Source organism: Patagioenas fasciata, chromosome 4 (assembly GCF_037038585.1).
Source record: "Patagioenas fasciata isolate bPatFas1 chromosome 4, bPatFas1.hap1, whole genome shotgun sequence".
NCBI lineage: Eukaryota > Metazoa > Chordata > Aves > Columbiformes > Columbidae > Patagioenas > Patagioenas fasciata.
In genome coordinates, this window is record NC_092523.1 from 66,710,672 (window position 1) to 66,724,843 (window position 14,172).

The 14,172-nt window shown below is 36.5% G+C and overlaps 1 protein-coding gene across 1 annotated transcript; it reads left to right on the forward strand.

Moving 5' to 3' along the window:
• The first annotated feature begins 20 nt into the window (after nucleotides 1–20).
• MFSD8 (major facilitator superfamily domain containing 8) lies at nucleotides 21–12,385 on the forward strand. The gene is made up of 12 exons (XM_065837771.2): nucleotides 21–213; nucleotides 1,743–1,828; nucleotides 2,843–2,886; nucleotides 4,012–4,252; nucleotides 4,586–4,699; nucleotides 6,151–6,295; nucleotides 6,907–6,965; nucleotides 8,037–8,145; nucleotides 9,090–9,224; nucleotides 9,597–9,700; nucleotides 9,798–10,054; nucleotides 10,799–12,385. Exons 1-12 carry the CDS (start codon nucleotides 125–127, stop codon nucleotides 11,012–11,014), a joined length of 1,599 nt encoding a protein of 532 aa, XP_065693843.2. The 5' UTR covers nucleotides 21–124; the 3' UTR covers nucleotides 11,015–12,385.
• Nucleotides 12,386–14,172: the final 1,787 nt, after the last annotated feature.

The window sequence follows — 14,172 nt, forward strand, 5'->3', positions numbered from 1 at the left end:
GCAGTCACGCGGACGGCCGCTCCCCTCGCGCTGACGGCCCTCACCCGCCCTCTGGCGGTGCCAGCGGCGGCGGCGGGCGGGAGGATCCCGGCACTACGGGGCTCGGGAGAAGCCGCAGGTCGGTATGGCGGCTGTCGTTTCCAGTCCGGAGGTGGCTGCTGAAGGGCAGGAGCCTTTGCTGGGTCCCGGAGGGGCGGAGGAGGAGGCGAGCAGGTGGGTTCCTTCCTTCCCACGTCTCTCCGCGCTGAGGCGACTCGCTGCGCCACCAGGCGCCTGCTGTCCGTCCCGTTCCGGGATGACGGCGCCTGCGACTCCGCGAATGACGGCGACCGTGCCTCCCTCTCCGTGTGGGGGCTTGGAGCAACACCCCAACGGGTCTTGAGAGGAACCATCCGTGGGTGACGAGTCCCTCTGGCCCCTGCGTGGGCGCTTTACCCCGCAGGGAAAGGCCAAGCCTGGGGGAAGCTGCCGGCCGGGCTGGTTCTGTCTGTAAAAAACAAACAAACAAACAAACAAAAAAACGCGCTCGCTTGGGAAGTTTCTGAAAAAAAAACATAAAAATCGATTATTGTGTTGTTGTAATCTATTATTTAATAGCACTCATCTTGTGGGGGCAGCAGTCGATAGCTTGTGTTTTTTTTTTTCTTCCCTTCTGTCAAGAAAACAGCATCTTGAATGTGCTGGGATAGCAGCTGCTGTGGTCTTTGCTGAAGTGTTCTCATACTTGAAGTGTGCTGCTTGATTTAACTAAAATATTGAAAATAACCTAACATAGCATGCGCATAGCATATACAAGAGCTTGACAGACTTCTTCCTATGCATGACAGGCATTAAGATTACATTTAGAAGCATTGTTTATATGGTTAGAGTTTCATTGAACCAGGACACTTCAAGGGTCTAAACATTTCTGAAGAAACAAATGTACAAATCATGCTGTGCAATAGCTATATATTAGCTTTAGAATTGTGTATATGCCTAAAGCCTAGGTAAACAATGTTTATAAACTGTGTTCAGGCATGTATAACCTAGGTCTGCATCTTTTGGACAGAGATGATTTTGTTTAGAATACTTCAAAAATCAAAACAAGTGAGAAACCCTGAAATGTTCTTGCGTCTGAAAAAGTACGTGGGTTTCAGAAGGTGCTTATGAATTTTAGAAAAATGTATTAATGCTCATCAAGTTTTTAACTTCTATTGTAAAATTTTTTGCAGCTTTTACAATCTTTAGCAATATTTTTTACAGACATTTTTACACTTTTTAGTTATTTCCTCATGGTAAGAACAGACTGGCCATACCTTTTTAGTCTCATCAGTAGTTGTTCAGAGTTTGATTTTTTTGCTCTACAGTCACAGTTCAGAGAAGATATGTAGGGGTTTATGGTTTAATACACACTTCTTAAAGCCTTTACCTGAGATCTGTGATGCTTCAAAGTGTCTGTGAAGAGTTTGCAGAATTGAAGATCTCTAGATAAAGAGCTGTTTGTGTAACACTTGAATGCAATGGTATGTGATAGCATCTGTATTAGTTTTTTTATTTGTCAATCTAGTATTTTTCAGTGAAAAATAAGTTTGCTTCTAAAATAATTTCTTTGTATTCATTATTGTGTAGAAGTCCATTCCTGCAAAACAATTTACACAGTTGTGCTGAGAAGTTTGTGAAAAATGTTTTCAATGTTCTGTGGGAACAACTAGAAGAGAGTCTGATAATGATTTGTTTCTCTCTTGGCTTTTGGTTGAAACCAGGGATGTTGTGGAAACACAAGAGCACTATAAGAGCAGGTGGCGGTCCATCTGGATTATGTATCTTACTATGTTCCTCAGTAGTGTAGGTGAGTAAACACAGGTGGATTTCAATGTTATTTGCTTAATGAATACATTTTGGTATGAAAATTATGTAGTTGCAATCCAGAAAACCATATAGCTCCTGTAATGCTACTTTTCTTTTATAACCTTAAAAAGCTGCATTTTCTGATTCTTTAAAAGATATCACGAGTAAATCAAACAGAAAGTTATGTTTAATAAGATAAATAATACTCTGGTTTGAGATTAAATGACTATTACCTAAATCTTTGTTGTATGGCTTTGTAATAGTTTGGGGTAAAAGATAATGGCAGAATAAGGTTATTGCTCAGAACCAAGCAAAACAAACGTCACACTTTTATCACCCAGAGTGAAACTACTAGAGAATGAAAATAGAAATAATGTTGAGTTCTTAAAAGGTATGATCTTTGTAGAAATGTATGTTATCTATTTCAAATGGGTGTGAGAGCTTGTTTTCTCCTGTGAGATTTTACATCTCCAATGCAAAACAAGCTAGTGTTTCTTTCCTAAATAATTGCCCCTGGAAATGAGAATTCTGTTGATTTTTGACTTCTGATGATTTTCTGTGGGCCTAGAAATGACCTTGAAAATCATAGGATACTTCAGTGATTTTTTTTTTTTAACTTGCTGAATTAAAATATCTTTGCTAAATTAATACAAGTATGTCAGTATATCAAGAAGTTCTTTTTGCTCTGGGAACCTTGTTGTCTTTCCATTGAGAAGAAAAATCCCATGTAGTTTGCTTGGCACATCAGTATGCTTTTCATAAGAGTTTTTTTGTTTAGTGTGTACAGACCTATAAAATGTCCTTTTAAAAATAGTTCTTCCTGTTAGGAGGAATTACCACTGCTTAAACAAGCACATAATACCTAGTTTTTTGAGGTGATAGACTGATGTGCAGTTTTAGACTATAATACGCTTAAGAGCAGAAGAATGAACCTGTAGCAACTGTTTCAGTAAAGCAAATTACTCATAAACATGGCAAATAAAGTAACTTCAGTTGTGTTTTTACTGCATTACAGGTTTCTCAATTGTAATTATGTCTGTGTGGCCATATCTCCAAAAGGTTTGTAAATATGTGTTGTTTTATTTAAAAATTAATAAGAACACAAAACTCCTGCTCAGAAAGTATGTAGTACAAAACTTGGCATTTCATTTAGGAAAGAGAAACAGTAAGGGAAAGTGTGTGGTTATATGAGAGTTTTATTTTTGCCATCCGCTTATCTTTCATTATTTGATCTAAAATCAGTCAGTTGATCTACTGAATTGATAAAGGCACATCATAATCCAAACATGTTTGGTTTTCCAATATTGTTTCACTGTTTTCTTGGGCAATGAATCGATAAAAAACTATGCATTTGTAGTGTTCAAACATAATATACAAGACTTGTCTGCATTTTGGAACAAAAAAAAAGGAGCTGATGGTAGAAGTTGCTCTGAAAATGTCAGATTGTTGCATGTAGACCTTCTTGATATTCTTAATAAGAAATTGCCTGTGTTCCTGGATAGTACTTTTATTGTTCAAAGTGACATAAGTGGTCTCTAAAACTTTAATCTGCTCTAGGATTTTACTACTCCTGGAATTGTAGAGGCAGTTCCAGATGCAAATGCGAAAGAACTTATCCTGGGCAGGGTCCTAGAGATACTGTTAAAATTGAGGCTGGTGCTGAATTCTTGGAGAAGAGAAAATGCATCATCAGCCTTGTAAATCTGGACAGACTCAGACGTGCGCAGAGATGATTTAAGTGATTCCTTGTTCCTGGCCTGTAAACTGCCTACCGTACTGCTTAAATTATGTCTATAGTCTATAACATCAGCAGTAGGGTATGAGAACTGTTTGAATTTGCTGTGACGCATTTCCAGTCTCACAAGCAAAGCATTTTTGTTGGTTTGGTACATTGCTGGAGACAATTAGCCAAGTTGTGTTGTCCCAGACAAAGTGCTATATGAAAACAACTGCTTCAGAGAGCATAAGTGGTGTGTTTCTGTAACACCATGCAATGCCATGCAGACACACTAACGTGTAGCGATAGCTTAGGTTTGACACTGCGATGCATAGTGCCATTAACCCTCAGAATTAATCACATTGTAGAGACTTAGGTATTTCAGGTACTGATTCTAAAATGGTTTTGATGATATTATAAGATATTAAAATTTTTTACCCATATAGTTGATTAATTTGTTTCTGCAGATTGATCCAACAGCAGATGCGAGTTTCTTGGGCTGGATTATAGCTTCATATAGCATTGGCCAAATGGTTGCCTCTCCCCTCTTTGGCTTCTGGTCCAATTACAGGCCAAGGAGAGAACCTCTTGTTGTTTCAACTGCCATTTCTGTAGCTGCTAATTGTCTTTATGCCTACGTCCATGTACCTCATTCGCATAACAAATACTACATGCTGACTGCCCGTGCTCTTGTGGGATTTGGAGCAGGTAACCCCAGCAGAACGTATGTTTCTGAAAATTAATTATTTCTGCATCTTCTGTGAGATAGTTAACGTGATAGTTTAGTATAAGATTTACCATTATGTGACTGAAAATGTATTACTTAACGAAGCATAGACTTGGCCAATTCTAGATTATAATAAAATTGATATTAATAAATTTTTGTAATTGTGCAGTTGTGTATGAATACTAGAGGGAGTGCTGGCTTTTATTTTCTTGTAAAGTATGAAAAAAAACCCCTAAAATATATGTACCTGGATAATTTAAGGACATAACTTAGTATTTATGTGTACACTTCCTTGTTTTTTTTTTTTTTTTAAGGGAATGTGGCTGTAGTTCGATCGTATATTGCGGGTGCCACTTCTCTTACAGAAAGAACAAGTGCCATGGCCAATACCAGTGCCTGCCAAGCAGTTGGCTTCATATTAGGACCAGGTAAAGCATATCTTCTTTCCTCACTTCTCTAATACTTTTTAGGATGAAATTAGGCATTGGAAGTAGGAAACCTCAGCAGCTGTATGTTGAGGATTTTAAGGCATTTTAAGGCTTGTTAGTAGTATCAAAACCAAATAAATGGGAGCCGCTCATATATACTTGTGTATGCCCACATAAATGGAATATTCAGTCTAAAGAAATTCTAACTGTTTGTAGTTAAAAACTAGCTGGTTTGGACTGCTGGCTGTAGGAACAAGTTCCTAGATACTTTCTTGTAACTGGTAAGCACTAAAGAGTCTACGAACAATTGCTTTTTATTCACAGAGAAAGGAATTTAACATTAGTGTACTCGCACAAACATTTCCACCTTTCCGAAGTGACTGAAAATTTCACTGTGTCTCACATTTTGTAGAAAATAACATCCAACAGGTCTTTCTGATCTTGTAGTATCAATCACATAATCTTCATATTGGCAAAAATGTTAAGACATAGCACAGATGTTACAGAAAGCTAAGGGAACAAAGAGCTCACGGGGTCTTGGTTAGATCAGGGGTACCTGTGTCTTCTGAGATGCTCTATCTGCTTCAAGGGATAAATGTGTTAGATTTGCCTTGTGTTATAGAAAGGAACCAGCAGTGTTGTCCTAAACAGCCTCTACTGATTACTTGTCTCCTATAGCTGGAGATTAAGATTATCCGATTAGTAGAGCAGAAATGCTCTGTATATATGATGAGGTGAATGTTTAGGGCTGAAAGATTTTTCTCCAGCTGATTATTACTAGTGCTGTTAATAGAGCATTGAAGTGTCTACAGCAACAGTCTGCACTTTTTGTGTGATTGACATAGAGTATAAATTCAACTAATTCACTTTCCTAATTTGATACAGGATATCAGTCTGTTTCCTAACTAATAGTAAGCAGATGACCTGATCTTGTCGTCTTTTGCTCTGCACTGATTTAAACATTGATTAAAAAAAAAAAAAGCAAACATCAAAAAACAACAACAACAAAACCCACAAAACCAACCAATGAAACAAAAACAACCCAAACTTCTTTTCTCTCTAGCTTGCCCTTAGCAGGAGGGATAGTCCAATCCCAGGACCAAGGTTTTCCATGTAGGGGGAAGAATAAAAAGAGTGAATCAGCCATCTGCACATGGTCCAGAAATTTAACCGTTGGTACACTCAGAATTCAGTTCCTGTTCTTTCAGTGTTGTGCTGTTGCTTATGCAGCATATTTCTGTCTAGCCAAGTAGTGTTCTGCGTAGTTGAGATCCCACTGGTATCTCTCAGGTTATTTAGAGTAGGATTCTCAAAATGTAAAATGACAAGTATAACGTTTAAATTTTACTTAGCAATTAGAACAACTTTGCTTATCCAGTTTTATGTGTTTATTTGATGTGTTCTTATATTAATGATTCTCAAGATGTTCTTAATACAATTATGTTTTTAAGTTTTTCAGACATGTTTTACACTTATTGGAGAGGAAGGAATAACATGGAAATTAGTTCGTCTTCAGCTGAACATGTATACAGCACCAGTTTTATTTGGAGCTCTCTTAGGAGTAATTAATATTATTCTCATCTTTGCCATATTCAGGTAATTAAGTCAAAAAAGAGAAATACTCTACCTGTTTTAGTGGCTGACTTGTAATGAATAATATGCTGCTCAGAAGGAGGAGCACTTAAACTATAAGCTGCTATTTCCTTTTTAGGGTTTCTACCTGCTCTAATACAAGTCTTTTTCATTATGCTGATAAATTAAGTGATGTAACAGCTAGAATGTAAACTGATGAAAAAAGTTTGAGCTTTTAGATTATTAGCTTAGCCTTTGTTTATTTTTAATGTTGATGGTATCTGCCCGTGTTTTTATCTGAAGAGAAATAAGGTTAGCTTGTTTGTAGGGTTCTCTCTATCTGTGTCTTTCTCTTAAGAATCCCGAGGAGGAATTTTTATGCATTATGTCATTGGTGGCAGTGAGGAGAGGGGAGAGATTCACACAGATATGTGATATTTGCCTGCTAAAATATTTCCTTTCTTGAATATGATGGTGTTCACTGCAGTCAGATGTAGACTACACGGATGATGTTTAAAGGAGCTGGGAATAAGTAGAATCTAAGATTATGCCATTTAGAAATATTTTAGTAGAAACTTCAGTCAATAGTAGATCAAATAAATATGTGTATTAATCAAACAGTTCTACATTTCTAGAGAGCATCGTGTGGATGACATGGGACGTCAATGCAAAAGTATCAATTCTGAAGGAGAAGGTATCTGTTTTCTTGAAAACTTATCCTGTGATGATAGTTTTGAAGTGCTCTCTTATTACATGCAAGCAGTTAGAAGTATTCTAAAGTCTGATGGATCGGGAACTCCAATCGGAAAATAGACTGTGTCTCTTTCTAACTGGTCCAGAAATTGCTTTGTGTCCATATGTGTCCCTAGTCCTTTCTGGCAGCAAAGAAGTAAAACCTGTATGGATCCTTCTCGATTTTCACCCTGGCACTGTCTCTTCCAAGAGACAGGATTAAGTGAATATGGACATCAAAAAATATCCCTTAACTTCTGCTCTCTAGCCATACTTCCGCTCTGTATCATGCTGAGTAATTTTGTTACTGCGTATCAGCTTTCCCCTACAGCATCTTATTAAAAGGCGTATGTTGTATAAGTAAATTTGTTTGCTGACAGTAAAGTATAGTAATGGCCACATACAGTGAAACAGCTTATCTTCAATATATACCCTTTTTGTGCCCTTTTATATACCAATATGTACCCTTTTTATACACAGTTCAAATTTTTTAAATGTTGTGAGTACTCCTTTTACTTGAAGAATAAAAAGTATATGAAAGATTATCTTAAACCTCTTTTAAAATCTATGGAAGTCTCCAGTTTCAGTATTGTATTTGTTTTCTGTTTAAAAAGGGAGCTATATGTGCACGCCACGCATGGGTGTTCTGTGTATGGAAATGCTATGCCCTAGTTAGAGGAACAAAGTTGTACACTTTTGACCTTGAGAGAGGAACAGAAAGCGTTTCTGTTTCCATTTTAAAGACATTTAAAGAGGTTTGCCTATTTTGCTGTGACTCAGGATTTGTCAGTCCCAGCATTACAGCAGGACAAAGGATGGTATAACCAACTTGGAAATAATTTTCCCTTGTTGTCAGAGAAATTGAAGTTTCAACAATTCCATTTTGATGTAAGAATGTTATACGTAGATTGTCAAAACATAGCTGCTTAGCTGCCCGCCAAACTGCATGTTTAATATTTAACAGAGTTGTAATTGGTGGTGGTGTAAAAAAAGCTCAGTTTACAGTGTAGATGATTATTTTGTTTTATTGCAGGAAGTGGTGGTGTGGATCAGGACGTAGAAGGAAATGTTGACCATGTTGCTGTGGTAGCAATCAATTTTCTTTTCTTTGTCATCTTGTTTGTGTTTGCTGTCTTTGAAACGTAAGTTTGTCGATTTTTCTCTCAGAATACTTAGACATATAATGTAGTTAGACTGGACATGCATGTAAAAGCTTTTCTGTTGCACTCATTTTCTTAACTGTACTCTTCATTAATAGAAGTGCAAACCAGAAGTAGCTTAACTTGGGCTACCTAAAATCGTCGGAGAAACTGTCTTCAATTGAGTACCTCGTTCTATGCTTTTTATTCTAATTTTGGGTGATTTCTAAATATGATTCTAAATAGCTCCAAAAGCTACAGTGAAGCTCTTATTTCAGCAATTATTAAAACAATAATTTGATATAGTTAATGTAATTGTATCTTTAAATACACTATTCTACATGACTTATTTTTTTACCTAAAGAGATGTGTTATTCACTTCCAAATTTTCTGTAAAGAAAATAAGTAAAATATAACAACATTACCTTGGACTGAAGTATTTTTTGATTTATAAAATACTTTGAGGATATAAGATTTATTTTGTAAGTTTTCTTAAATGTAATGTAGCTAAAATTTCTTTTAACAGTATGTGTCTGTCTTAATTGCATTATTTTTAGAAAACTGAGTTTCTAGAGACTGTTGCTAAAACTGAAACAGTCTAAATATTTATTAATTTTATACTAACTGGATCTGATTTTCCTTTTTCTTTCTATTACTCTTGCTTTGCTTTAACTTCATCATCTTTTTGTGAACTATCGGAAGTAGATTAAGCATGCTTCAGTGTATGGCTGGTGTAATGCAGTTGCAGATTTTGTCTAGTGGATTTATTTTTAATAAATGACGCATGACAGAATTAGTTTATAACTATCTTGTGCTTTCTGATATGTCCATCAAAAGAAAAGGCTTCTGTAGCCCTGTGCTTGCTGGTTGGGACAATATATGTATGGAAATGGCTGTATAGAAGAAGCCTTTTTGTTAATTAATGTCATTTTTTTCCATGAATTTAGTATAGCAACTCCGTTGACAATGGATATGTATTCGTGGACCAGGAAACAAGCCGTTTTTTATAATGGAATAATCCTTAGTGCGGTTGGCATTGAGTCAGTTATTGTTTTCATGGCAGTTAAAGCACTATCTAAAAAGTAAGTTTTGGAGTTTATTGGTATTTTTTTCCTTATGTTATTAGCTAAATCTGAAAAGCTATATGGCAAGGCCAAATCCGCATTACTTAAATCCTTTACTTGCTAATGAATTTGGGCTTACTATGACAAAGAAGTAGATCCAATTTTGACACAGCCATGATGCTTGCTGTTCTTTATTCTGTTAATGTAACCACCTTGCTTGTCTGTCCTTGAATCACAAGAAAAGCAGGTTTTAAGTTACTGTGATTTTGCGATTTTTGTTGCAGGTATTTTGGTCATGTACCTTTTCAGCAAACCAATGGGCTGTGTCATTAGCACCTTCATAGATTTTACTTAAATTATATAGTTAATTGTGATTTCATTGTTTGATAGGACTGGTGAGCGTGCCATACTCCATGGAGGCTTACTGATTGTCTTGGTTGGATTCTTTATCTTACTGCCTTGGGGGAAAAAGCTGCCAAATATCCAGTGGCAAGGTATAATTCAAGTCATGCTAAACTATTGTCATAATGTTTTATTGAAAGTTTTCTACTGTATTTTTTTCTTAATGCTACGCGTAACTTATCTTTACAGAAATAAAGAATAACTCAATTCCCAGAACATCCATTGACATGTTAATGCCTTTCTGGAGTTTGGAAGTGATGGAGCCTCCATCCAACCACACAGTGGAACCCGTAGGCTGCCCCGTCACACAGTCCTGGTGCCTGAACACTCCTATGATCTATCTGGCCCAGTATATCAGCTCTGACATCCTAATAGGATTGGGCTATCCAGTTTGTAATGTCATGTCCTACACTTTATACTCAAAAATTCTAGGACCAAAGCCTCAGGTAAGCGTGATATCTGAACAGTTTATTTCATTTGCTCTCCAAGACTTGCACCCTCTTTATTAGAATAAGGGATCTGGCTATAATTCCTTTAGTCATTACCGAAATAATAGTACATTTCAATTGGGGCAGAAGTTTCCAGGAACTCTAATATTATTTAAAATCCAAGGCAAGTTCCCTAGAGGGATGAGAAAGCAAAGATTGTACTACAATTTATGGCAAAACTTAACCGTGTGAAGGTTTCAGAACAACTAAGCCCAAAGCTTGTGGCTTTCGCAAGTGTGCTGGAGGAGTAATTTTTGTAACAACCAATTATATATTTAGAATATCAGTATGGAAGAAGTTCCACTTACTAAGTATATTAAAGACTATAAATGCTGTGATACCTCTAAGTTATTGACATTTTACAGTGGTGAAACACATAGCAAGCTCATGTTACTGCTTAAAAAAAAAGTCGTCTTTTTTCACCACTTACCTTATTTTTTCCACATTATACTTTGCTGTAAGAGCCTAAAAGCTTTGAGCCATAATGCCTTCTCATTAGAAAGCTGTGAAGTATATAGCTCAGTGAAGCCTTTGAATTAATGCTTGGAGAAGCTGAGCAGTGCTCTTGGCAACTAAGTATCTGAATGCTTTACAAAAGATCACTTAAACACTTCTAAATTTTCTAATGAGGATAATTGGTGGGAATTATTGGCTAGCCAAATAATTCCTGTGTCACTAACACAAGCTTTTGATCTTCTGTAGGGTGTCTACATGGGATGGTTAACTGCCTCTGGAAGTGGAGCACGAATACTCGGGCCTGTCTTTGTTAGCCAAATATACACTCACCTGGGACCACGCTGGGCATTTAGCTTAATCTGTGGAGTAGTTGTAGTCTCCCTCTTACTCTTGGAGATAGTATACAAGAGACTTATTGCATTTTCTGTCAGATATGGAAGGATGCAAGAAGAGAATTGTTAAATAAGTATTTAAAAAAGCAACAACAAAAGTAAACGCAAACAGAAATAATACTTAGTTTATTACTACTTTTTAACAAGGAGTACCTAACCAATGACCTTGTTGGCTGTATGCTAAGAACTGTAGACCTGTACTTACACACTGACAGAACATGTAACTTGGTCATATCTTAACCTATGTTTACACCTGCTGCTGCAGTAGAGCTTTTCTGTTCTGCTTTCCTAGCAGCAGCAGAAGGGATGTGAACAAGTTAGGTCAATACAATGGCACATTTGAAGTGTGTATAGTTCAAATGATGTGCCTGTGTACTGAATGCAGCTGTGAAGGTCACAGGTTAAGTGCGTCCTTTTCAGAAAGAATGAAAACAAATATTATCTTGATTCTGTGAATCAGGGTTAGTAACTCTTCTGTAACTACAAGATTAGTTGAGCTGCATGCACTTTGTATGAAAACATCATTTCTTAAGTGAACCTCCTGATGTTGTTTGCTAGCTTGTAAGCACTGGTTAGTACAAAATGTCTCATTTTGGAAACTTACATATCAATAACAAATCTCCTCCAGGATTTAAAATGAAATGTGACAGAATGTTAGAAGAAGGTGTGTGCCTACTTCACAAGCAATTTATTTGGAATTTGGGTTTTTAAGTTGTTTAAGAGACATTGAAAATCACAGCCTCAATGGTTGTTACTTGAACTACAGGAAATAATATGTGCAATTTTTCTTCTACTGTTTTGCCGAGTGCCTTTTTGTAACAAGAAAGAGAACCTGCGCAGAGCTGAATTACATACAGTTCCCAGAAGGAAACACTAAGCAAGATAGTTTACACTTTTGTTTGTCATTTGTGAGAAGGAACCGACTGTGCTGAGTGGCCAGGGTTGATGAAGTTAAAAAGGAGGAAACTGGCTCCTGGTGTTGACTGTTATGTGTAGACTTATTTTTTTCTGATAATATGGTACAAGAAACAGGAATTTACAATGTTTGAATAATTCAGTGTTTATTTTAAAACGTGAAATAATAATTTTCCTTCATAATGGGGCCTAAGATCATCTGTATGGGTTGATCTGTATCAATACTACTGAGGAAAAAAATATCTGGAATAACTCCAGTCTGAGAGTTGTAGCTGCTCTTTAATGTGTCTAATGTTTGATGCTTACTGAATTTATTAAATGTAGTTAAATATTCCTATGTGATTGTTCAAACACTAAAAGACTATTGAGTTAAAAGATTATTTTTTTCTATACTGGCTGAGGGGAATATAGAAGTTGTATTCTCCCTTGTGTTTTCTGCTGCAGAATCGCAAGATGTTATGAGAAAGAACTTTGCTTTTATAAGCATTTATTTTATATGCTAATTTGTAATAAATAGTACCAGAAATACTGTGTTTTGGTGGTGAAAACAGACTGCAAAATGAAGTGCCCAGAGCTACAGCAAGGGAAAGTTACTTCGGTTATGAGAAACTGGTGTTACTTAGAAAATGAGAAATGGAAGTCTTCAAAATGGTTACAACATGGTTACAACCCAGTTTGTGTTCAATGTCTGGACAAAGTATGTATGTTTTAGGGGGTTTATCACTGCTATTCGTTAGGCTAGCTAGCTTCTAACTTAGGAGTGAGAAAATGTTTGGGTACTTGGAGGGATTATTGTAGTGGTAACTTATTTAAAGGGTTAAGGATAAAACTAGATTCAAGGCTCTTCTTCAGGTAATACCTATGGAATACAGAATACCCATGGAAAGAAGGGGTAGCCTATACACATTAATAGTATACATAATGATTAAAATAAGAAAGCAAGGTTTGAAATTCTTTGGTCATGAGGGTTGTTTTTATTTTCCAAGGTCTGCTGTGTTTTAAGCTATGGCTTGCTTGTTATGGATAATCATCCTCTCATTCTTACAAAACATGTTCTGTTATTCTAAGGTAGGGCTTCTGGGTTTTTTTTGTTTTTTTCTTCTGGTTAACAATGTAGTGAAACAGCACTTAAGTCACACTGTTCCTTACAAACTAGCCAATTCTTTTTTCTAAGCATTTATGCCTTTCCAGCCTCTGATATTGACCTCTTAGGTTTTCTTCAACTGTCTGTCCCTTGAGCTTTCACATCAAACTAGATTATGTCCAAAATGGCTCATAATGCAAGTTTTTAACACCTTACCAAGCTTGATGTGCTACTTGAAAAGTCAGTTGATTTAAAAGTAGTAAAACAACTATATTTGTGTGTATGTGCAAGTGTTTATATCTACAGTTGTATTCAAAAAAAGCCTTAGAGTCTGTATAAGAGTTGTACATACTACTTGGTTTATCAAAGACTTGTAATGGCCAAGTCATTTAACCATGTCATTTCACCTGTGAGTAGTAAGATCACACACAAGGAGGTTTACTTAATTGAAAGAACAGTTAAAAACAGGGGGAATTATTTAAGGCTTTTTTTTTTTAATATAAAGATGCTACTTGCACATCTTTCTTGATGTTCCTAGTGCAAAAAAATCTTTATTTGCAAACTCTGTCCTTGATTTGGACATGACAAAAATAATCAAAATTGTCTCTATTGGAGAGTAGACAAATAAGGAGGATTGACTAAGTCAAAGCTAATTCAGCTCTAAGTTGAACCTGCAGATTTGAAAAAGTTGTATTGAAACACCTCTTTCCTCAAGGTTTTACACCTCCTTTTACAGTGCCTATACTGCCTGTGCAAGCCAGTGTGTAAGCTTCTCTGACACTCTCCAGCCCCATTCCCTGATACCATTTTGGCTCCCACTGTTCACTTACTCAGACCTCCTTATAAGGTATGAAGAAGGCCTAAGTTGAGTACAAGTGTAAGCACCATTGGGAGTGTTAGCACACTTGAAGCAAAATGCTCCAAAAAAACCTACTGTTAAACTGAAGTAGCATTAAGTGTGATTGATAATGTGTAAGACAAGATCAAAATATCTAAAGTTAATAAAATTCCTACAAGGTAACAAACTGAGTCAGTTACTGCAGTCACATGTAGTCTGCTTTCCTCTCTACTACACTCCTTGTTTTAGTCAGCTGTAGCCCAGAGGCAAAATATTAAATACTGAAAACAGTGCAATTTTTCAGTTCATCAAGTTAGAAGTAACTTTGTGCAATGATTTTATACTGTTTCTCCCGAACTCTTCCTTTTATAAACTGAGCTTGAGACTTAGA

Coding starts and splice junctions, on each gene's coding strand:
- MFSD8 (XM_065837771.2), top strand. CDS start 125: ATGGCGGCTGTCGTTTCCAGTCCGGAGGTGGCTGCTGAAGGGCAGGAG. Junction 6,966..8,036: donor TATCAATTCTGAAGGAGAAG/GTATCTGTTTTC, acceptor GTTTTATTGCAG/GAAGTGGTGGTGTGGATCAG. Junction 9,225..9,596: donor GTTAAAGCACTATCTAAAAA/GTAAGTTTTGGA, acceptor ATTGTTTGATAG/GACTGGTGAGCGTGCCATAC.